Source organism: Nicotiana tomentosiformis, chromosome 6 (assembly GCF_000390325.3).
Source record: "Nicotiana tomentosiformis chromosome 6, ASM39032v3, whole genome shotgun sequence".
NCBI lineage: Eukaryota > Viridiplantae > Streptophyta > Magnoliopsida > Solanales > Solanaceae > Nicotiana > Nicotiana tomentosiformis.
In genome coordinates, this window is record NC_090817.1 from 139,837,941 (window position 1) to 139,859,909 (window position 21,969).

At 36.8% G+C, this 21,969-nt stretch overlaps 1 protein-coding gene across 10 annotated transcripts; it reads left to right on the forward strand.

Annotated features, from left to right (window-relative positions):
- Window positions 1–451: 451 nt before the first annotated feature.
- On the forward strand, window positions 452–20,046 carry LOC104120038 (uncharacterized). Of its 10 annotated transcripts, XM_009631696.4 has the most exons (23): window positions 455–760; window positions 1,156–1,199; window positions 1,284–1,347; window positions 1,618–1,732; window positions 1,813–1,889; window positions 2,013–2,110; window positions 8,449–8,620; window positions 9,288–9,510; window positions 10,032–10,158; window positions 11,576–11,685; window positions 11,804–11,896; window positions 12,606–12,737; window positions 12,858–12,991; window positions 13,385–13,474; window positions 13,594–13,667; window positions 14,561–14,747; window positions 14,823–14,894; window positions 16,060–16,099; window positions 16,888–17,165; window positions 17,858–18,035; window positions 18,127–18,338; window positions 18,588–18,905; window positions 19,818–20,046. In XM_009631696.4, the coding sequence occupies exons 1-22, from the start codon at window positions 704–706 to the stop codon at window positions 18,882–18,884; spliced, it is 2,874 nt and encodes a 957-aa protein (XP_009629991.1). In that variant the 5' UTR covers window positions 455–703; the 3' UTR covers window positions 18,885–18,905; window positions 19,818–20,046. The 10 variants fall into 10 exon arrangements, with proteins under 10 accessions (XP_033508420.1, XP_018634498.1, XP_009629991.1 ...); XM_018778982.3 differs by lacking the exon at window positions 19,818–20,046 and having other exon boundaries at window positions 454–760; window positions 14,823–14,883; window positions 16,958–17,165; window positions 18,588–19,023; XM_018778979.3 differs by lacking the exon at window positions 19,818–20,046 and having other exon boundaries at window positions 18,588–19,023.
- Window positions 20,047–21,969: the final 1,923 nt, after the last annotated feature.

Below are 21,969 nucleotides of genomic sequence, written 5' to 3' on the forward strand. Positions count from 1 at the left end.
TAGCTATAGCATGTAATTGAAAATAAATATCAAGCTAGAAAAATGCGTGACTAATATTATCCATCATAATTGAGCTAAAGGAAGTAAAAGCGTTACTCAACATAATCTCTTTATTTTGATAATAATCATATCTGCTTATAAAAGATGGTGCGAGAACCTAAAGCTATTCCTAATAAAATTTCAAATAAAAAAGTATATGAGGACTTTTATAAAGCAGATATCTTCCTTACCTTATTCAAGAATTAACTTTTAAAAAAACTATTTGATAAATCATACAATGAAAACATCTACTATATAATTTTAAAAAATTATATTCATTGGTGCGACATACTGTGTGACTAGTATATATATATATATTCTTTTCGTTAAAAATAAATCTCTTTGTTGCTTTTACCATTGGCTCAGATTAAAATTTTTAAGAGCAGTTATTTTTAAGTCATTTGCAAGCAAAGCAAAGAATATCGTTATTACTGGAACATTGAATTATTCTGCTTTTTGGTCTTATATCAGTGAGATCGCATTAACATTTTGGTCAAATACGCTTCACCGTACAGTCTGAGCCTTCATTAGCGAGGATAGAGATAGAATTAGTCAGTAAGAAAATGTTGTAGTAGTAGTTATCAACATAATTGGAGACATTATCTTTGAAATTGTCCTGTATTTAAACAAATTGCTAACTGCAATTTGATTTCGGCGAAAATTAATGGCATCAATTAGCAAAATACCAAGCTCTGCAAAGGATGAGGATCTAGAAGAGGAGGTATATTCTTACGTCTGTTTAAATTTGTTTTTATGATTATTTTTCGGTGATAAATTTAATGTAATTATTAATCTTACTCCAAGTTGGAATAGTTCTGGCAAAACTATACAATGCTCTTACAAATCATCTATAGAAGTCGGAATTTCTTCGTGATTGGCGGTTGTATAAGAGGTGGATCCTTAATTTGAAACAGATTACAGTTATACTCTCTAGTTCGGATTGTATCATAGGAAAGTAAACTGGTGCGTTGCAACAAAAAGGAGGGAACTTGTAAATCCCTAGTGGAAAAACTTTAGAATATCTTAGACATTGGGGTTTCAGTGTTGTAATTTTTGAAGGCAAGCAAACTTAGCTAGTTGACCTGGTTCTCAAATTGTTTGTATTATTTGTTGCAGATTGAACATTTTGATGATTTTACCCTGGCCTCTTCATGGGAAAGGTACTTAATTAACCATAACAATTTACTGCATTTGGTTATTGTGTCCTCAAAGGAGCATTGAATCTGAAGTTACTAAATTTGTAGGTTCATATCTGAGATAGAGGCAGTTTGCAGGCAGTGGTTGGCTGATGGCACCAAGAATTTGTTGGTATGATTTATCATCTCTTTGAAATGTTTATGATATTGTCCAGATGCTGGCATATATCAATTTCCTGTTCAATCCAAATGACATGGGACTTAGTCTTGTCGTGATGCTTTGACTTGTATAATACTTGATAGAGGTTTTATTCAGTTTTTCAGCAAGTAGTTTCTTGAGAAAATACTAAATTGAATTATACTTTGAAGAATGACCAACAGGTATTTTGATGTTGTTCATGGATTTCTTTTTTGTGTATTTTGCATATTATTTTAATGACAGAAAAATGGTGCTATCAGTGTGAATATCTATGAGGACCTATATAAGGTCAAAACTGACCTGAAGTATGCGATGAAAAGCTATTGCATGGAGTATTATTTTGGAACACATAATGATGGTATGAAAATTTTCTGCTGTAAAAATCCAGCTGAGAGCTAGTGTTCTCATTTTTTTGACTTATGTGTCTCCTTGATTTAGTTGGTCGAGGAAAAGGAAATGACTGGAGTTGTGCATTGCATGATCTGCAACTGTCTTTTGGGGTGAATGAGTTCCTGGTATCTCTATCTCTCTCCCCTCACTCGTGTCCACACAGAAGGATGACCTGTTTCTTGTATATTTAGTACCTTGATCTAGGTTATATTGCTTTACTATCTCTCAATTCTGAGTGCTCATCTTAGGTGATTGCTCCTCAAAGTGCCAGTGGAGTGGTTCTTGATGGACCAGAGGCCAGCAAGCTTCTAAGTGCAGTTGCTATTGCCTTGTCAAATTGTTCCTGGTATGTTGTCACATGGAGATATCATTCTGTGTACTTTATTCCTGTAGTGGTTTTAGTAATTCAAGCACTCATCCTTCTTTTCCTAAATCGCTCACTAAAAAAAGGGCAGCCCGGTGTACAAAGCATCCCGCATTCATGCAGAGTCCGGCGAAGGGTCGCACCCCAAGGGGTGTGATGTAGACAGCCTACCCTAACGCAAGCGTTAGTGGCTGCTTCCATGGCTCGAACCCACGACCTATAGATCACATGGAGACAACTTTATCATTGTTGCTCAAGGCTCCCCTTCAAAATCACTCGCTGAAGCACTAAAATCAAATCTAGAGATCTAATAAATTTTGATGGAGAGCTGTTGTGCCGTCAGCAATCATTTTTATCATAATAAGGTGCTATATTTTGGAGGGTCAATTCTTAAGCAAAATCCTGTCAGAGGTTGATGAAGCTAAAACAAAGGAGATATTGCTAAATGGAAACAGAATAGTATTTTTCTGCTTCTGAGTAACATTTTTTTTTTTTAATTAACCTTCTTTTGTATTAATCACCAAAGAAGAACTGTACAAATCCATAGTCAAGCTAACTCAACTGACTATCTCAAAATTTAAAAGCAAAACTAGCATATGTATTTACACATATCATTAATGAATCACTTTGTTCCTAGATAAAATTGATGTATATAACTCTTAGCTCGAGTAGCTGCTCTAACATTGCAAATGTATGCTATCTCCCTTGCAAGAACATCACTACCTCGATACCTTTGGTCAAATATACGAGTGTTTCTTTCTATCCAAATTGCATATGAGGTCTCAGCATATATCATTCTGAAGATGCTAGCCTTATTGGACTTCCCTTTTCCTTGCTTGATGATCCACTTAAGGTGTTGGTCCCAACAGGAGGTGATCATTTGTACATTTTGAATCCATTTCATGACTTTCTTCCACAGTTCTATAGTATACGGACATTGCACAAAGAGGTGCTCCCTTGATTCATCCTGACCTTGACACATAACACATTGCGGGCTGACATTTAAACCTCAGTTGGCTAGCCTATCTTTAGTAGGTAGTCTTCCATGGAGCAACAGCCACATGGTGAAGACTGCCTTTGGTCTGGCAGAGTTGTGAAAGACTAGGCATTTCCAGCTAACTCTTGGTAAGTTTCCTAACAGCTGTAGGTATATTTGTCTGATAATGCTCTTGCTGTGATCATTTAAGTTCTGTGTCTGTAGCATGGTTACTCTTGATCCAATTATTCTTCTCACCATCCAACTTGCTTGTTGCGGCAATGGCATATGTTGTAGATGATGTTGTTTGATATAGTATGCATTGATCCACCTTATCCATAGCTTGTCCTGTTTGTGTGCTAAGTCCCAGCACGTTTTGGCAATTGCTGCTTTGTTCCACAGAGGAAGGTTTATGAGATTAAGTCCACCAGCTGACTTAGGAGAACACATCTTTTCCCATGCTACTAATGCCTTCCTGGTTATTGTGTTAGTTCCAGACTAAATGTAGCTTCTACAGAGTGCCTCTATCATTTTCAATACCTTAGCATGCAAGATGAACAATTGAGCCCAGTAAGCTTGAATACCAAAAATAACAGATTGAAACAACTGCACACGACCAACATAGGATAGCTGTTTAGCAGTCCAGGAAGAGATCTTGGCTGTGATCTTTTCAATCAAAGTCTGCCATTGTATGAAAGTTATTTTCTTTGTAGATAAAGGGATGCCTAGGTATTTGAAGGGCAAGGATCCTTTTTCAAACCCCAGGTGAGCCAATATCTGCTCCTTCACATCTTGTTTCACCCCACCAAAATACACTGAACTTTTACCCAGATTAACCTGCAAACCTGATGTTGCAGAGAACTAAGAGAAGTATTTGTATAATGTGACCACTGAGGATAGATTACCTTTAGCAAATAACAAGAGATCATCAAAACTCATATGAGTTATGTCCAGTTTCCTACATCCGGGGTGATACTGGAATGTAGGTTCCTTCTTAAGCTCATGTAGGGATCTGCTCAAGTACTTCATCACCATTGCAAATAGGAAAGGAGAAATAGGATCTCCTTGTCTAAGACCCTTAGCAGCATTGAAAGGTTCTGTGGTTTCTCCATTCACAAGGATAGTATAGTTGACTGTCTTGATGCATTCTATTATTCACTTGATAAACCTATCAGAAAAACCAAGCTCCTCCATCACCTGTTGTAGGAAGATCCATTCTACTGAGTCATAAGCTTTTTGGAGATCAATCTTTATCATACACCTAGGAGATATCTGAGCTCTAGTGTAGGATTTGACTAGCTCATAAGTTAGGATGACATTGTCAGCAATCTTTCTACCAGGAATGAAACCTGCTTGAGCTTCACAAATGATGAATTGCATGACTTTCTGCAATCTAGAAGCCAAGATCTTAGAGATTATCTTGTATAAGATTGAACAGCAGGCTATTGGTCTATATTCTTTGACTGTGGTAGGCTTAGTCACTTTAGGAACTAATGTAACAGTGGTGCAGTTGATGGCCTTATAGATCTTTCCAGTTGAGAAGAACTCCTTTATAGCATCTGTGATTTGAGTGTTGATAATGTCCCATGCTTTTTTGAAGACAACTGCATTAAAGCCATCAATACCTGGAGCTTTATCATCACTAATTGCTTTAAGACTCTCAACAATCTCTTGATTAGTTACCTCTGCACATAGATCAACTCTTTGCTGATGAGACAGTGTAGGACCATTCTTCATGTATAATCTGTTGATAGCAGGCAAAGAGGTGGCAAGTGACCCCATTAGGCTTTTATAGAAATCAACAATCTCCCTTTTGATTGCATCAGGGTCAGTCAACTTGTCTCCTAGTCGAGTAGTGATTTCTGTAATTTGCTTCTTTTGAGTTCTATCCTTCATTACTGCTGTGAAGTACTTAGAGTTTGAATCTCCTAGTTGTATCCATCTTGCTCTAGCTTTCTGCTGCAGGTCACTCTCTTCAATTAATGACCACTTCTCAAGGTTGAGTAGTATTTCCTTCTCCATATCTAATAAAGCATCATTGTAATTCAGTGAAATCTTCTCTTGGATAACCCTCAGATCTATTCTAGCCTTCTCAATTTTCTGAGTGATGCCCCTGAATTCCTTAGAGTTTAAAGCTTTCAATGCAGGTTTCAGGTCTTTCAATCTTGTCCAAACTGATTTCAAAGTACCCTGTGTATCATGAGAATTTCACATGCTAGCAACTATTTGGGAAAAATCTTCATGTGCTACCCATATGTTAAAAAATCTGAAAGGCACTCTACCAGTCCATGTTGAAGATGACAGTGTTAATAGCATATGAGCATGGTCTGAAATTTGAGGCAGTCCATAAGTTGTTTCCACATGACCCCAGGACATCATCCATTCATAATTGCCAAAAACTCTGTCCAATCTACTGCTGTCTCTATCCATTCCAGGCTGCTTATTAGATCATGTATAATAATCACCCTTCCAAGGTAGTTCTGTCAATGTAGTATGTTGAAGGCAGGCAACAAAGTCTTGAATTTCTGAGTAGCTTACTAGATTACAAGACAATCTATCATTGTGGTATAGTACTGCATTGAAATCTCCAGCTATCAACCATGGTATTGCTATACTCAGTGATAGTAGTTGTAAGTTATCCCATAAGGATCTTCTTTGTTCCAGCCCATTGTATCCATAGACTATAGTGAGAAACAATCTATATCTCCTCTTCTACTTTTTACCTGACAGTGTATCATTTGAGCATCATCTTTAATACCAGTAATAATCAAGTGACTGGTATCCCATAGTATCCAAATCCTTCCATTCCTAGCATCTTTATAGTTTGTCAGTATACTCCATCCAGGAACAATAGCTTTTGAGATTCTTTGAGCATTCCCTTCCTTCACTTTAGTTTCTACAAGTCCTACTAGCTTGATTCTATTTCCCCTAATATACTCTCTAACCTCCTTCTGTTTATACCTTTTATTTACACCCCTTATGTTCCAGAACAACCAATTCATCATTGTTGAATGATAGTTCCACCTCTATCCCCAGGTGGAATGTGCTCCCCATGTCTACTTGTTGATACAGCTTCAAACCTATTCTTCACTGGGATGGGAGTCAAAGGTGGGAAGTTGATGAAATTAAGTTCAGGACTTTGCACTGCTTTCCCTCTATCATCCTGTTTCTCAGCTACAGGTATGATGTTATTAGTCTTCACAGGATCAGGTGCCTTTGTTGTTCCTCTTTGATCTACAACTTCCACTTTGTTGCCAACTTGCTGTTGTTACTCAGATGAAGTATTCTGAGGACGTGCTGCATTCTGTATAGGTCCTTTGGTTCTCCATTCCTGTGTGACAACCTTGTTACTCCTTGTTCTCCTTGTCTAGTTGGGCTGCTGCATCACAGGTCGTGGCTGGTTGGTACACTTGTGTCCTACAACCAAACATTTATCACAATAAGCAGGTTTCCAGTCATAGGTGACAGCTTGCGGAAATTGCTTTCTAGAAGGATCCATAACCGCAATTTCAGTTAGTAATTCTGTTGTAACATTAACTTCAATAAGCATTCGAGCAAAGGATACTCGAGTCTCCTTAGTAGTACACTCATCAGCAAAAACAGGGGTCCCAATTACACTAGCAATTCTGCTAAGAGAGCCAACTCCCCAGCACGACATAGGCAACTTAGGAAATTTTACCCACAGTAGGGAATTCTTCCGTGAAATCAAAATCAGGAGTCCATGGTTTTAGGATGATAGGCTTATTAGCAATTGAGTAAGGCCCAACACATAATATTTCTCGAGCATCTGCAACAGTTTGGAATCTAATGATATAGTAGCCTTCATCATGATAGAACAAATCCGGCTCAGGAACATGCGACCAGTGCAAATTGATGTATCGTTTCATCGCATTATAGCCTGGTCCATCACCTATGATATATGCAATCAACGCACACCTCCATTTGTTCTCTTCCTCTTCTACCTCTAATTTATCTAATTGAACCATAGGCTTGCCATCAACAATTTGTGGTGGAATATAGGATAGAGACATACCATTGGTAGCAAACCTATTCTTCTGGAACAAAGTTGTCCATGGCGCTTTAGGTGCAGCTTCATTTACTATCACCACCTCTTCTACTGCTGATTTCTCCGATGAGCCTACAATATTTACTTGATTTTGAGCTGGATTTGCCAATTTTACTGTTCCATTGACTCGTACTGTTGAAGAAGTTGCTAAATGATCAATTGTCACTGGGGAAGTTAGATCTAGTCTCTTAGAGATGCTAGGATTTGTCGATGTAGATCCAAAATCACATGCAGCACCTCCATTTGTTGCTGGATCTGCAATTGTAACTGACGGAGGTGGAGTTGGTTCTGGTGTTGATTTCTCCATCGGTGGTTGATTACCAGTTACCGCCGAGCTTACAACGGTAATTAACGGTTGCTTCCTAGGTCGTCCACGCCCTCTGCCTCTCCCTTTCGCCATGGCTGACACAGGCGGCGTACGTTAACTAACATGCGCCGAGAGCATGAGGAAGGAGAGTATTAGCATGTTATTAGGAAGGAGAGTTCTGAGTAACATTTTTGAATTGAATGTATGTAAATTTGCAGTTAATATGAAGTATGTGATGTTGGTTTATTAGGAATCACGAATAGAAAAAGGCTATGTTTCATATATTTTCCCTTTTGGCAAGCAGCACCAGGCTGATGTTTCAAATGTTCCCTTTTTGAAAAAAGAATAAAACTAAAAGTCCTTGAAATTCTTTAAACTACCCCGACTTTATGAATTTCCTCAGCTCTCCAAACGATTAAAGAGAGGCTAATCGTACGCCGTATTGTAAACTTCTAGAACTTTCGTGGTGCTTTTTTCTGAGTAATGTGTTAAAACTGAGCATTAAAGGGGGAATCAGATTTATCTAACTTGAAACTTTTACTTGGAAAGCTGTATCTATTAATTTGCATGAATAGAACATTACATCAATAAGAAAAGCCATTATGCCAGTACTAATAAAAGTGGCAACCTATTAAAAGATGTAGACTTTTCAATGCACCTTTAATTCTCTTTGTTAAAAAGGGGCTTTGAAAAACGTCACGTTGTTATTAAAAAGGGGACTGAAAAAATGCAGAGACGAATAAGACACTAGAATAGACCACAACATATTGAAACTGAGGTTTAAACTTCTCACATTTCCAAACTAAATTTGCTGGAATTTCTTATCTGCTTCACTAAAGTTGAAGTCATATCTGTACTTCGGTCTTCTTCATGAACTGACGATGCTCAACTCTTGGCTTTATATTTGTTATACTTCTTCCCGTTCTGTAGTGAACAATTTAGGAAATAGTTGATATGCTTACACCATGCAGTTTGTGGCCGGCATTTGTTCCAGTGCATGTTCCTTCTCGTAAAGCATACATTGGCATCCAGAACATGGGAACCCTTTACACTAGACGATTTGAAGCTGACCGTATAGGTAGCCAGGTGCCGTTGAAGCTTATGCATTTGGAGGGATTATATGAGCTATTTGTTTCTAAATTTGTAAGTTCTTCTTGTGTAGACTTTTGATATTCCAAGTGATTTGTAGATTCTGATGGTTAGTAGATCTTGCGAGTCTTGATGATATGCTGCATCCCCTAAAGTGTAAACAGAACTTCATGTTTGATGTTCCATGACCTACTTTTACAGAGTTTGCATTTGGTAGATCTAAGTTTTTGTGCTTTACTCTTTTTGTTAGATGATATTTACATTCTGGCATAGCAGCATATTGAATTCATGTCCAGAATGATTCTTTATCTTGCCCCCATTTAAAATCATATTTCGGATATCCTCCTTATGCGTTAATTTAATCGGCCTTTAATGACATGACAAGGGAGGGATAACCTGGTGGTAATGACTCTCCACCTCCAACTGTAAGGTTGGGGGTTTGAGTCACCAAAGGAGCAAAGTGGAAAAAGGGTCAATATTGGGCTCCTGTAAAGGAAGTTTGGGGGTAGGTTTACCGATATAAAAAAAAAAAAACTTTTTATAACATACTCACACGCCTCTAAAATGTTTCTATGCCCAGCTATTAGCCAAAATGAATTATATGTTCTCGAAAATTGCATCTATTCTTGCTTTCAAGGAATTAGATTACTTGTTCTATGAGCTTTTGATTATCTTCAGCTAATGTGCTTCCAACATGTCTATCTTGAATTCCTTGCTCAAGGCCTTCTCCAATATGGACCTGTCCATGCATCTTTTTCAAGTCAATCTCAAGATGAAGCTGACCTATCTTACAGTTCCCTACGACGAGGATTTTGATGTACAAGAACCTGAGGGAGGCATTACAGAAGCAGGGGGAAGTCCCAAAAGCAAACATCATAATAGAAAACCGTGGGATGACGATTGTCCTTGGAGTGAGTGGTACTCTGCGGAGGACCCAGTAAAAGGTAATTATGTTTCTGAGAGAGTAATAACTGTATCAACTATATTTCCTGTTATCGGATCTTGTCGGAGCTCATTAGAGGGAGTGACATGAGACCATCTTAGCCTGATTTTGCAGACTTGCTGCTTTAAGTTCTCATAATTGGATGTTTGGATCTTTACTCATAACCGGGAGCTCTTCTTAGAATGACTTTTATGAATAAAGAAGCCACAATTTTTCTTTTTATTAAGTACACGGTTTTTGGCCTTACCATTATTCGGGAGTGCTTTGAGGAAAATTATCGTTCTATTACCAACTCTGAACATTGAGATGGAAAGGATTTTTAAGAACCTTTAACTGGAGAGAACGTCTTTCTTTTGGCGGTTGTAATACTCTAGTTCATTTTTTTTCTATCCCCACTATTACTTTTTTGTATATTATTTGCTTAGAAATTTTAAGGTGTTGGTACAAAAGATTGATCTTTGTCTAATTCTTTCTTCTCTGTCCACTAGTGTTATTTACTACATGTGTTCGTTAATGATGCAGGTTTTGAGCTGCTTACTATATGGTCTGAGAAGGCAATTGAGAGTTCACTAGAAATGGCTGAGCTGGAAAATGCTTCACCTCTTGAGGCTGAGAAGTGGTCGATATCTCCATGCGTATCTGAGATTCTGTAAGAGATAATCTAAATACAAGACTTGTTCTTCTTTTGCTCATGCATGCTCATGACAAAAATAAAAGACTTGGGCCTTCTAACTACTTTCTTAATGAATTATATTGGTATATTTTGTGATTTAGAAGTGTTCATTTGCCTTCTAGATGTGTTCCCTTGAGATTCTTGTTTGCTATGCGCATGTAAGCTCTACCGATGTGCACATACTTTCCAGTGAAATGTGTTCCTATTGAGGTCCCTGCAGCTATTTACATCACACAATTAAATAAAACCTCCAAATATCCAGATGAAAGTTTTTAATTGCTTTAGAAGTCAATGATTCAATGTAGCGAAAGAAAGTGATTATTTTTAAAGTATTTGCTCTACACTATAGTGGCTAGCCACTTTGTGTGACAAAAAGTCTTGATTATCATGGAAGTATATAACAATATTGGCAACAAGAAGCTTCAATGCTATGACTTGATATTCCTCTGAACTTAAATTTTGACCGCTGGCCTAGTAACTTGATGAATGGGATGCTAACCACCCACAAGTGCAAGTTTTCCCTTTCTGTGGGTCTGGCTAATGCTTGTCCAAAAATCTCCCACTGGCAAAGAATAAAGGGTAATACATGTTGTGACTCCTGTCTTGCCAATTCACTATCTATGCAGTGGTTTAAGAGATCTCAAGTTGTGTATCTTCCCAAACCATGCAGCTTTTCTTCAGTGAGGTAGATGAACTTTCTAAACTAAATTATCGACTAGGTATCGAAATGAATCGTCATCTTCTTGTAGCATTTTGGTGAGTCTCTAATTCTACATTAAGAGGAGGGAATTGACACTGTAATGCTTTAAACGCTCTGCCAAATATACTTTAGAAATAGTGAAGTTTAATTTGTTTTCATTCTTTTCTTGCCTCATTTATTTATTTTGCTTTTGGGGTGTTACTGAGTGGAAGGAGGGTTATCTATAGTTGAAACATTGAGTTCTGCAAAATTGACCAGTTGCATCAAAATCCACTGAAGGATGCTTTTATCCAAGATTAAGCTTCTCCATAATATCCTAGCTATCACATTAGAGGTGGCAGGGTCTTTAGAAATTATGTTTCTAATAGTTTCTTGTGATTTTCTGACTCTTAGCTCGCTGGTACTATCTTTCTGGTTATGTTATTGTTACTATTCTACATCCTCTTGTGCCGAGGATCTATCGGAAACAGCCTCTCTACCCCAAGGGTAGGGGTAAGGTCTGCGTACACACTACCCTCCCCAGACCCCACTTGTAAGGTCTGCGTACACACTACCCTCCCCAGGCCCCACTTGTGGGATTATACTGGGTTGTTGTTGTTGTTGTAATAGTTTCTTCTGATTCAGTCTTTATTGTTTTGACTGAACTTTGTCACCAGTTTGGAGTCTCATTTCATAAGCATTTGGTGTATTCAGAAGTGCTGATTCTGATGGAAAGAGAATTGGATTTGCATCGCAGTTGCAGCTTTTAATTGATGCTTTGCATATGTCACTGGAAACACAATTTGTGGAAGATTTTGTTTCAGGTTCTATAAATGTGCACACACCATCTGCAATTTTCTGATTAATCGGGCTGCAATGTCAGATTTGGATACATGTAAAGTTAGATTCTAACACTTGTTTCCTAATCTGCTTTTTTTGCAGTAGAGCACTCAAGACCTGAGAATTTAAAGTCTACTGCCATCATACCTCCCCCAACTGTCCTTGATCGTGTGCTTAAAGACCTATTTTATGAGGGTATAGCACGAGTTCTGATTCTCTCTAATTGTAGCATTTCTATGTCTCCCGCTTGGGGCTGCATAAATGCACATGCAATTCTGAAATGGTATATGCTACTTCCAGAGGTCCTTTGATAGACAATACCCCTCTCTGGTTCTATACTTTCTTTTACTTACTATACGGTTTGATATTATGATCAATGACTTTTATACATGAAAACACTGCATGTCTGAGGGAGAATGGAGGCAGGGAAGGAGTTATAACGGCTTAGTGCTATCTCATTTTAACTTAAATGTTTGCTGTATATGCTCAGATTCTTTAAGTGCACTCAGCTACCAAAATCAATTAATGCTTCTATAAGTGAAAACCATGAAGTTCAACAGCTCGATAGGGCAATTTAACCCCTCTTTTTGTTCTGTACTTAGATGCGTGTTTCATTAATCAGAAAAAAGATGATAACTTATCATAGATAAATGGCGTGGAGATATGTGAAGTCAGCTGGATTCTTGACTGACCAAGCCATATTGAGGACAAGTATTTTAATATGTTTTACTCCACAAATGATAGATCATTTTAACAAGAAGAAAATTTCAAAAAGATGTAATAGAAGTATTTTCTGCAGAATTTAATTGATCATATGGTCTTGGAGTTCCGAATTTCATGGTCTAAATGGAAGGAGAAACATTCAGTTGACTCATCTTGCTTTTATTCAAATTTGTTCATACAGTTGAAGCAGCCCAACCTGATTTTGCTGAAGGAGATCACAAAAATTCTCGGACCATTAAAGGCGCTCCTCTTGAATCACTTTTTGGGCAGTTCTGTCTGCACGCTCTCTGGGTTGGTGATTGCAATATAAGGGGTACCTTCTAACTTATAATGTTCTGAATCAATTCAAGAAATCACTTCCTTTACATTCCTGCAACTTAAGTTAATTCAGGATTCTTTTTCTAAGATCTATTTTCTCTATGATGTCTATTAGCTATTGCAGCATTCTGGATAGAGTTCGTACGGGAAGTTCGCTGGTGTTGGGAAGAGTCACAGCCATTACCTAGAATGCCAGCCAATGGTGTAATTGACCTAACTACCTGTTTAATTAACCAGAAATTACACATGGTAAGTCGCAGGCAGTAATGCTTGAACAGTGTGACTTTTTTTATGTCCACCTACTCAGTCTTTTGACGTAGATGTAATGTGCAATATGACATGTAATCTCAAGCTTTATGATGTTATATCTTACAAAACGTGGATCAGAGTCTCAACTTTTCTTAAAGCTGTTAGTATGTAATTCTCCTTATTGTGATGAGCTTCCTTAAGAATCTGTTGCCAAGTTCAGTCATAAATAGTGAATCTTTCTTAAGAAAAAGGTGGATCTTCTAAATTGATAAATATGGAGGTTTCATGAGTACTTGTGAATGACATGTTCCTTTGCCTTTTCTCTTAAATAATTTTCTTAAAGATATGATTTATCTATCTGGTCTGATTATATTTTATCTCCCAAATATGTAGCTTGCAATTTGTATGGATAGAAAGCATCAGTTTAATCAAAAGGGTCCGAAGGCAGATGAAAACGGAGTTTTTCTTTCTGCTCGTATTAAGGTACTTTTATGACAATTTTTACGTTGTTATTTGTATTTAATGTTTTAAGTGTTTAAGAATGTCAAAGCATTGTTATAACTTAATGATCTGACAGGATATTAATTAACTGATTAATATAGGCAGACACTGAAGTCCAAAGTGTTATATCTTCTCAAGATGGAGATGCTCAGGCTTCTTGTTGGGAATGTGACAGGTGAAAAGCAAGTGAGAACCTTTTGTGTAAATTGTTAAATGCTAGCTAATTGTCTGCGAATCTAGTCTTTCTAAACTATGTGAGTTTTTCTGCTTTTTGAGCACTTCTATTCTTGTCTATTTTACAATGCTAGGTTTTGTGAAGGGAAAGTTTTGTGATTTCGTTACGGCTACTCAATATTTTTCGCTTAGCTTATTTATTTTCTCATGATGGAGGAATTGAAGCTCCTATGGTCCTAAAGCCTGGTGATTTACGCTGCAGCAGTCTACATTCCATAAGCTGTATCTTGACTGCTTCATTGATTCATTAGTTTTTGCTAGTTGTTCTCAAAACTCATAAAAGTGATAATGGATTACATGGTTTGTTTTGACTCTAAAATAGGAATATTCCCACTTTTTCCACTGAGGGGAGTTTAATTTTTTTTTTTGGTATTGATGGAAAATTAGATACTTGTTTTGGACCCTCTTTTGCTAAATGTTGCTCCTTCAAGACAATGTCTAATCCAAATACTTAAATGTGCTGTTGGGTCAGGATGGGTGTCTCACCTTCTCTTTTTACTTTTTCCGCTACCTAGAGGATGACACGTTAATCCAAAATGATCTGCCCATTTCTCCTTTTTGTTCATCTTTTTGGGTTTTGATTTATTATTTGGGGTTGAGGCAAGGTTACCTATTTTAGGGGTAGTCCTCTTTGTCTTTGCCATTTGCTTACATCTGGATGGAGGTTCATAGGTTTTAAATTTGCAGCATCGGCAATAAATTGAGTCAGGGAGAAAGGCGTGCTTTTACGGTGCAATATCTGGATTTATTATATTTCAAAAACTTACGAACCTGTATTAGTTTGAATATCTTCCCTTTGAACCGAACTGAGTTGTTTTCCTGTTCTTTCTGCAGTCTATCAACACCAGATCAAGATCCTGCAAGTCATATTTCAAGTTTTGAACATTCTGGTGCTGTGAAGTTAGGTGATCCAGAGCATTCGGCATGTATTAGGAGGGGATCGGCTGGTGTTGTTGGGTCTATGATGCTTTTGAAATCTTACCAGAACATGCATGCTCCATTTACACGGGTTGATTTACCTGTACTGCTAAGTATTTATTGTTTTCATTTGCCTTCTATTTCCTTCACAGTTTTAAATATGGGAAAATTATTATAGGATTCACCACTGATGACTGAAGACATGCATGAAGAACGTCTACAAGCCATTGAGGCCCTTGGTGATTCTTCTGTGAGCTCAAAACTCTTACAGATAACTCATTTTTCTAATTGATAATTATGAAATTTGCTGCTGTCACTATTCCTGTGGAGAGTCACCACATATTCTGAATCGAATGAAGAATGATGTCTAATGTAGGAAGTTTATAGTTGGTGCATGAATGAACATTTAATGGTTTACTGGTGAATCAGATACATGTGTCCTGGCTTCAGGTTATGTAGCACAAACAACACTGTTTTCTTCCACTTTTCTGCTTGTTGGTACTGAACCTGTTCAATAAGAGAAATGTTATTGTCACTCTCACCAATTGTTACATCTACTTCTGCTTACGAAATTGTGAACAAGAACTGCACCAATTGTTAGATCGTCTCCTTAAGAAATTGTGAGCAAGCACTGCGCTACAATTAGGAATTGCAAGTAGATCTCCTAGAGATGATTGGTAGCGTGATGGCACTTGGAAAAGGAGTTTAAAGGGCTCTGTAGGTACTTAAATCCATATGCACGTCTCAGTTAGCGAATTGTCCTTATTGATGTTCCTGAATATGTAGATTAAAAAATATTCAGTTGCATTCTGCTAATGATTGATATGGCTTAGAATAGCATAATCATGGTGAAGTGGTCTCCTTTCCACTCTAATTTATTACAGAGAATTTGTAATTCATCTATATACTATTAGAGCTGCAAAACTCTAAACTAATTACCATGATCTCTCCTAAAAGTCTAAAACTGATTCATTCCCTGTTCCCACTACTGAATATTGATTTCAACTCTTATAGGTTTTAGTCTCTCCACTCAACTCCACTCTCTCACGTTTGAAGCCGCCATAAAATTTCTCGTTCTTATTTTTATTTTTTTTAAAATTCTTTAAAACACTGCACCGCTTTGTATTCATTAGCACTCATGTCTAGAATGAACAATTAAAGATTATTTAAAATATTTGCACACAAAGTGCGCGAAATTGTATAGTTTTTGGATTATCCTGGTATTGGTTTTTGTGTTTTTTGAATATTCTAGTCTTGCTTGAAGGAAATATGCAGAGGTTTCTTATATTGTAATATTTCCTTGGAAAAACAGTTGTTTTCAGTTAAGCAATCCTTCAGTTGTTTCATGAAGTCTTACCTTTTCTACTATTAGTATTATTTCATCTGACAATGGAATGCCTAATTCTCATTTACAGAGATTTTCCGCCCAACTAGAGAAAGACATTTTGTCATCAGGTAGTAACTTCTGTGCTCTTATTTTCTTCAAAATCCTTCCTTCTTGCTGTCGCACGTGTGCATGTGTTGTTGCTTTCTTATCAGTAATTGCAAGTAGAATTTAGCTAAAGCATCAAGTGAGCATCTTGAGACTCAACTCGTTGGCTGTTGTGTACTGAGAATATGGGATGCTTTGACGGTTTGGAAATGCAAATAGATGGTTGTGCATCTTGCGGTGGCTAGAGCAAATCTGTTAATAATCAACACTTCTTCTGTTTTACCTCAAGGTTTTCGTGTGAAGCTGTTTCTCGAGCTGAAATATACCCTTATTAGTTTTTACTGCTGCAGAAAAATATATTAGTCATTAGCTGAAGAACTTAGAGCAGGTCCATTTTCGCTCAGTGTTTCTTGAACAGAAATTAACATCTCATTGAAAATTATGCAAATTTTGTTCTTGTGAAAAAATTTCTAAAAAAATTAAGGATCTTTGGTCAAAAGTGTGGCGATGGTTTGTTAATCATCATAAGTACAATTTCTTCGTTCCAATTTGTGTTGTTATAGGGTTCTATTATGTCTGTTGTGTCGTCTAACCATGGAAGGAAAGTCAGCATGTTACGGTTCTTTTAGTACTGAGTATGAAACTGTAATCTATTGTTAGGTGTTACTACTCCAATATGTGATCCATATCAGTAACTGTGTATAAAGATGCATCATGCTCGACTTACATATTTCCAATTATTATGTGCTTGCTGATATTTGGAGATTTGATCTTCTTCCTTGCTCTTTATTATCCTTGCGTTGTGCAATAGATATGTCTGCATTTAAAGCAGCAAATCCGGATGCTGTGTTTGAAGATTTCATCCGCTGGCATTCACCCAGGGACTGGGAAAATGATGATAATATGGAGAAGGGAGTATCTCAAATTAATGCAGTGGTAGAGTCAACATATGATTGGCCACCTCGTGGAAAACTTTCGGAAAGAATGTCTGAGCATGGGAATTTATGGAGAAAGATATGGAACGAGGCACCTCCATTGCCAGCTTCTGAGCAGAAGCCCCTTCTGGATCCAAATCAAGAAGGAGAAAAGGTATACTGGGATTCATTGCGTACTTAACTTCCAGGCTCATTTATATATTTTTAGTATAAGTGATCCATCGTAAAGCTTCAAGGGAATTTCAATATTTAAGCAGACAAAGTGCAGGTTTTGATCTTTGAGGGGGTTTATTTCCCTCAGACTAGTTGAAGGGGGAATATTTGATCGTCCTCCAGAGGCTAAAATTTGGAGACTCCTGAGCAACAACAACAATAACAACAAACCCAGCGTAATCCTACAAAGTGGGATCTGGGGGAGGGTAATGTGTACGAAGACCCTACTCCTACCTTTGAAGGTAGAGAGGCTGTTTCCGATAGTCCTTACTCCTGAGCATTTCTCCCAAATTTAAACAACCCCACAGGCTTCTGCCATGGGTTTGCAGTTTTCCATATTCATCTATTGCCCCCTCTTTAATCCAGACAGATGATTCCTTACATCTTCTAATCTTTCTCCAAATGAGCCTCGTCTATGAATTCTTGAATCACTTGCAGTGCTAATGACCTGAGAGTTTGGGTCAGGGTAGCTAAGCTGTTGAGGTTTTTAGGGCATAGATAAGGATCAATAAGGAAAGGGTACAGAGGGCAGTGAAATTGCAAAATGTTTTTATAGTTTTGTCAATTCCATTGAAATACTCGTATTTTTTACTAACTTGTTGATTTGAGATTTGTATCATTCAACTTGTGTAGGTTCTTCATTATTTGGAAACACTGCGGCCATATCAGTTGTTGGAACAAATGGTTTCTACTGCTTTTAGAGCAACAGCTGACACACTAAATAAAACGTCATTTGGAGGTCTAAAGCAGATGACCACCAGAATTGAACAACTTTACCTCACCATGTCAACGACTCTCAGATGCTTGCAAAGTACATTTGTTGGTCCAGTATGTTATTGCGTTATAAGTAAATTTTTAAGAGCTCTTTATAGGTTGGCCTTTTTTTTTTTTTTTGTATGCAGCAAATAGCCTTTTTGTTGATGCAGAAGATATTAAAGACCTGAAGCGGCTCTGTACAACTTTTGCACATGTCGAGAATTTGATAACACTTGCTGCATCTCTTCATCGCAAGTTCATGCAAGCACCACGTCTATCAGAATCAATCTTCAATGACTACGATAACTTCCATGTACCAAAACTTGGAACAGTCTCAATTGGTCGTGATGTGAAAAAGGTACGATTCTTTGCTCTTGTTCCGTCTCTTTTGCTATTTCAAGAATATTTTTTTTCCCGAATGCTATTCCAAGAATGGCAGTAATATCTTGATCAAGAATTATTAACTGTTCTCCCAACATTAACTTAACTCTTTGCCACTCACTTTAGCCTTTGTGGCTGAATATGTCAATTTTTGTGCATACTAAATGACCTGTGCCTCTATCTCTTGCTTTCTCATTTTATACGCGTGCAACTTTTGTTATGTCAGGTTTTCAATAATGAACAAGAAGTTAGGCAAGGAGAGAGAGAAGTAATTGCAAGCATGTTCACCCCACCTACTGCAAATCAATCATGGAGGAAAGTATTAAGCATGGGAAATCTTCTCAATGGCCATGAACCAGTGTCGAGAGAGATCATATTTACCAAACGCGATCACCTTTGCGAAAATTACTATGTTGGTCATGCTCCGAGGGGTTATCAACAAGAATTTGAAACATACAGAATGTACGTATGCGGAACCTCAAATGATCTGGGTGTGGCATTAGCAGTTACCTCTTGTGACTAGTTTTGTCATCACAGGGATCAGGTAAATTTATTGTCATTTCTCTTGGTAGTACATATCTAGCCATTCTTTTATTTATGTTCCATTGACATGCCATGCTTTTAAATTTTCTAATTTGTTTGAAATAGGCTCTTGATTGTCACATCTTTTCACCCTTTCCATAACCAAAGGAGTTTTTTCTTTTTTATTTTTGCCGTGTCGAAAATTTCTTATGAGAATTTTGTTGATCATTTTGACGTTTTCCGTGTTTTTTTCCCCATGGTTCGTATGGGTAGTTTTGTTCTTAACTACTGCCAACAGACCTCAATATGATGATCGTGAAATGGGCAACACCTAGTGTCGTTTTTCTTCAATTTTCTAGCAAATGGCATGTCGTTTTTCTTCAATTTTTCAGTTCACACGACCAATGGCGGAGGCAGGATTTTCGCTTATGGGTTCAAAAAAGTTAAAAAATTAAAAGAGATTGCAGCTAGTGGGAATTGAACAATGACCTCACACAGGTTTTGAACCCCTTGACCACTAAGTTATGCTTTTGGACTATGTTAAGGGGATTCAAAACATAATATATAGATTAAAAACAAATTTTGTCTTATATACATAGTGTAATTTTTCGATAAAGGGGGTTGTGAACCCCCCTCCGCCCCCTAATCCATCCATGCACACGACTACTATGCAAAGGGTTCTTTATACAAATAGCCGATCGGATTCACTGTTTATTTTTTTAGCCGGTGATTATATACTAATATACACATATTATACATATAGATATAGATATAGAAGTGGATGTTGCCTATTCAGATTACTTTTTTAATTATCAATCATTGTTCATTCATTTTTCTATCTAATCATCAAACACCCTTCAACGAAGACATAAAAAATAAAGTTTCCCTTATGTTTCAACTAATCAGACGGTTTTCCATGATTGGCATTTGGCAGGCAAGATCGAGGACCAGATCGATGTGGCTTCTTGTCCTTTTAGCTTATTGACCTTTATTTTCACCAAAAATGTTCTAATTTCTCTTTACCAAATAAAAACGATAACTTAACTCGCGAATAAGAAATTTGCAAAGCTACAAGAAGGAAATTGCAGTATATTAGTTGTAATTTCATAAAGGTGCGCAATGGGCGTCTCCATTTAAGATTTTCCTTTTGAGTTTTCCACAAATACTCTTCTTTACTCTCTAGTAGTTTCATATGATGCAGTCTAATACTACTACACAGGAAAGGGTAAAGGGTAGCCAGTGCACAAAGCATCTCGCATTCACGCAGGGTCAGGGGAAGGGCCGCACCTCAAGGGGTGTGATGTGGACAACTTGCCTTGATGCAAGCATTAGTGATTATTTCAATGGCTCGAACTCGTGACCTATGGATCATACGGAGATAACACTATCTTTGCTCCAAAATTCCACTTCTAATACTACTATAGATGAATAAGTATTAAAAGGAAAAGATAGCAAATAAAGGAAAAATTGCTAAGTATATGCTTCTCAAAAGAGAAAAGCTAAAAGAACACTGGAGTACCCTACCCACTAAAACATCTGCCTTTCAGTGGCTAAATGCAATTACTTTGAAGAAATGGGAGGCAAAAGTAATGAGGATATCATATGAAGGGCCCTCTCCTAAAGAATCCAAATCTCCTGAAGGGTCCTTTCAAAAGGGAATTTTATTCTCCATATGCTTCTTCCTATTATATATGCTAATCGTCTTTACCTTTTTTAATTCATCAATTAAAAGGTCGTTTGGTACTAAGACTAGTTATTATAATATATGGATTATAATGCAATGAATTAGTTATGTAGGAATTAGTAATATATGAATTAACAATACATGGATTATTTCTTGTTGGTTGTTTGGTTCGTTGCACTAAAATTGGATATACAAGCTATCATTTAAAATACTTATTTATTTTTCAAATGAAACCCAGTGAGTTTATAACTATACTCTTGATTGATATCTGGAAGTTGGACGTTTAGATTCCACTACCTATATTTTCTTTTGACCTTTATAATAATAATATAAAGAAAACTGAACCTTTTTGGTGTCCTCAAATATTTGATCATGACCTTAGTCACAGCTAATACTAGGTGTAGGCTCTAATTGATATTTAATGTAAATGAGAAGTTAATTAAATGGTCCAAAAGAAGAATGATATTAAAATCAAGGCCCCAAATAAACTAAGTGCTGTAGCAGTTTCTTTTATCATTTGCTTGTGGCTGTGGAAATGATAGCATGAGTTTAATTAAGTTTATACCATAAATATTAATTCGTAACTTGCTAAAATATTAAATGATAGTATGTCATTTCTTACAGAATATATAACTCACATAGTTATCTCGTGAAAATAGCACGGGGTAGCCAGTTTTCGGACTCATAATTGAAAAATAGCTCGTATTTGCAAAGTCATTGAAAAATACCCTTTATTTTACTTAAACACGAAAATTTCCTAAATAATATGCTGAATTGTGGAACTCCTGCGTATAAACTTCCAACATATTATATTGGAACTCCAGCACACGGAAAGTTCCAACATAATATGATGGACATTGGAGCTCCTGCGTATAAATTTTCAGCATACAGTCAGACCTCTCTATAACAGCATCCCTATATAACAACACTTCTCTATAAAAGCCAAGCTTTTTTGGAACTAATTTTTATGTTATGTTATAATATATGTTCTCTATAACAGCACTTCTCTATAACATCCAAAAATATTCGGAACAAACGAGGCTGTTATAGAGAAATTTGACTATATTATGTTGGAACTCCAGCACATTATGAAATTTCAGCATATTATGCTGGAATTTTTCCAGATTTTTAAGGGTGTTTTTGTTCTGATTTTATCTTTACATGAAAAAGTGTCTAAATTTCGATTACTTTTAAAATTGTGACTATTTTTTCATTATCAGTTATAAATCTGGCTATTTCTGATTTTTACCAGTGCCGGCCCAAGGGTAAGGCTGCTAAAGCAGCTGCTTTGGACCTCATAATTTTTGGGGCCCCAAAATTTTCTAATAGGTTATATATTAATTTATTTTTAGAAGAATATTTAGTGTTTTAAATGAGAAAGTACAAATTTTCATAGTAAAAA

Excerpts from the sequence above, each read along its gene's own strand:
- LOC104120038 (XM_009631696.4), top strand. The coding sequence starts at position 704 with ATGGCATCAATTAGCAAAATACCAAGCTCTGCAAAGGATGAGGATCTA. Across the intron at positions 11,686-11,803 it reads TGTGGAAGATTTTGTTTCAG|TAGAGCACTCAAGACCTGAG; the intron begins GTTCTATAAATG and ends CTTTTTTTGCAG. Across the intron at positions 14,748-14,822 it reads TTACACGGGTTGATTTACCT|GATTCACCACTGATGACTGA; the intron begins GTACTGCTAAGT and ends AAATTATTATAG.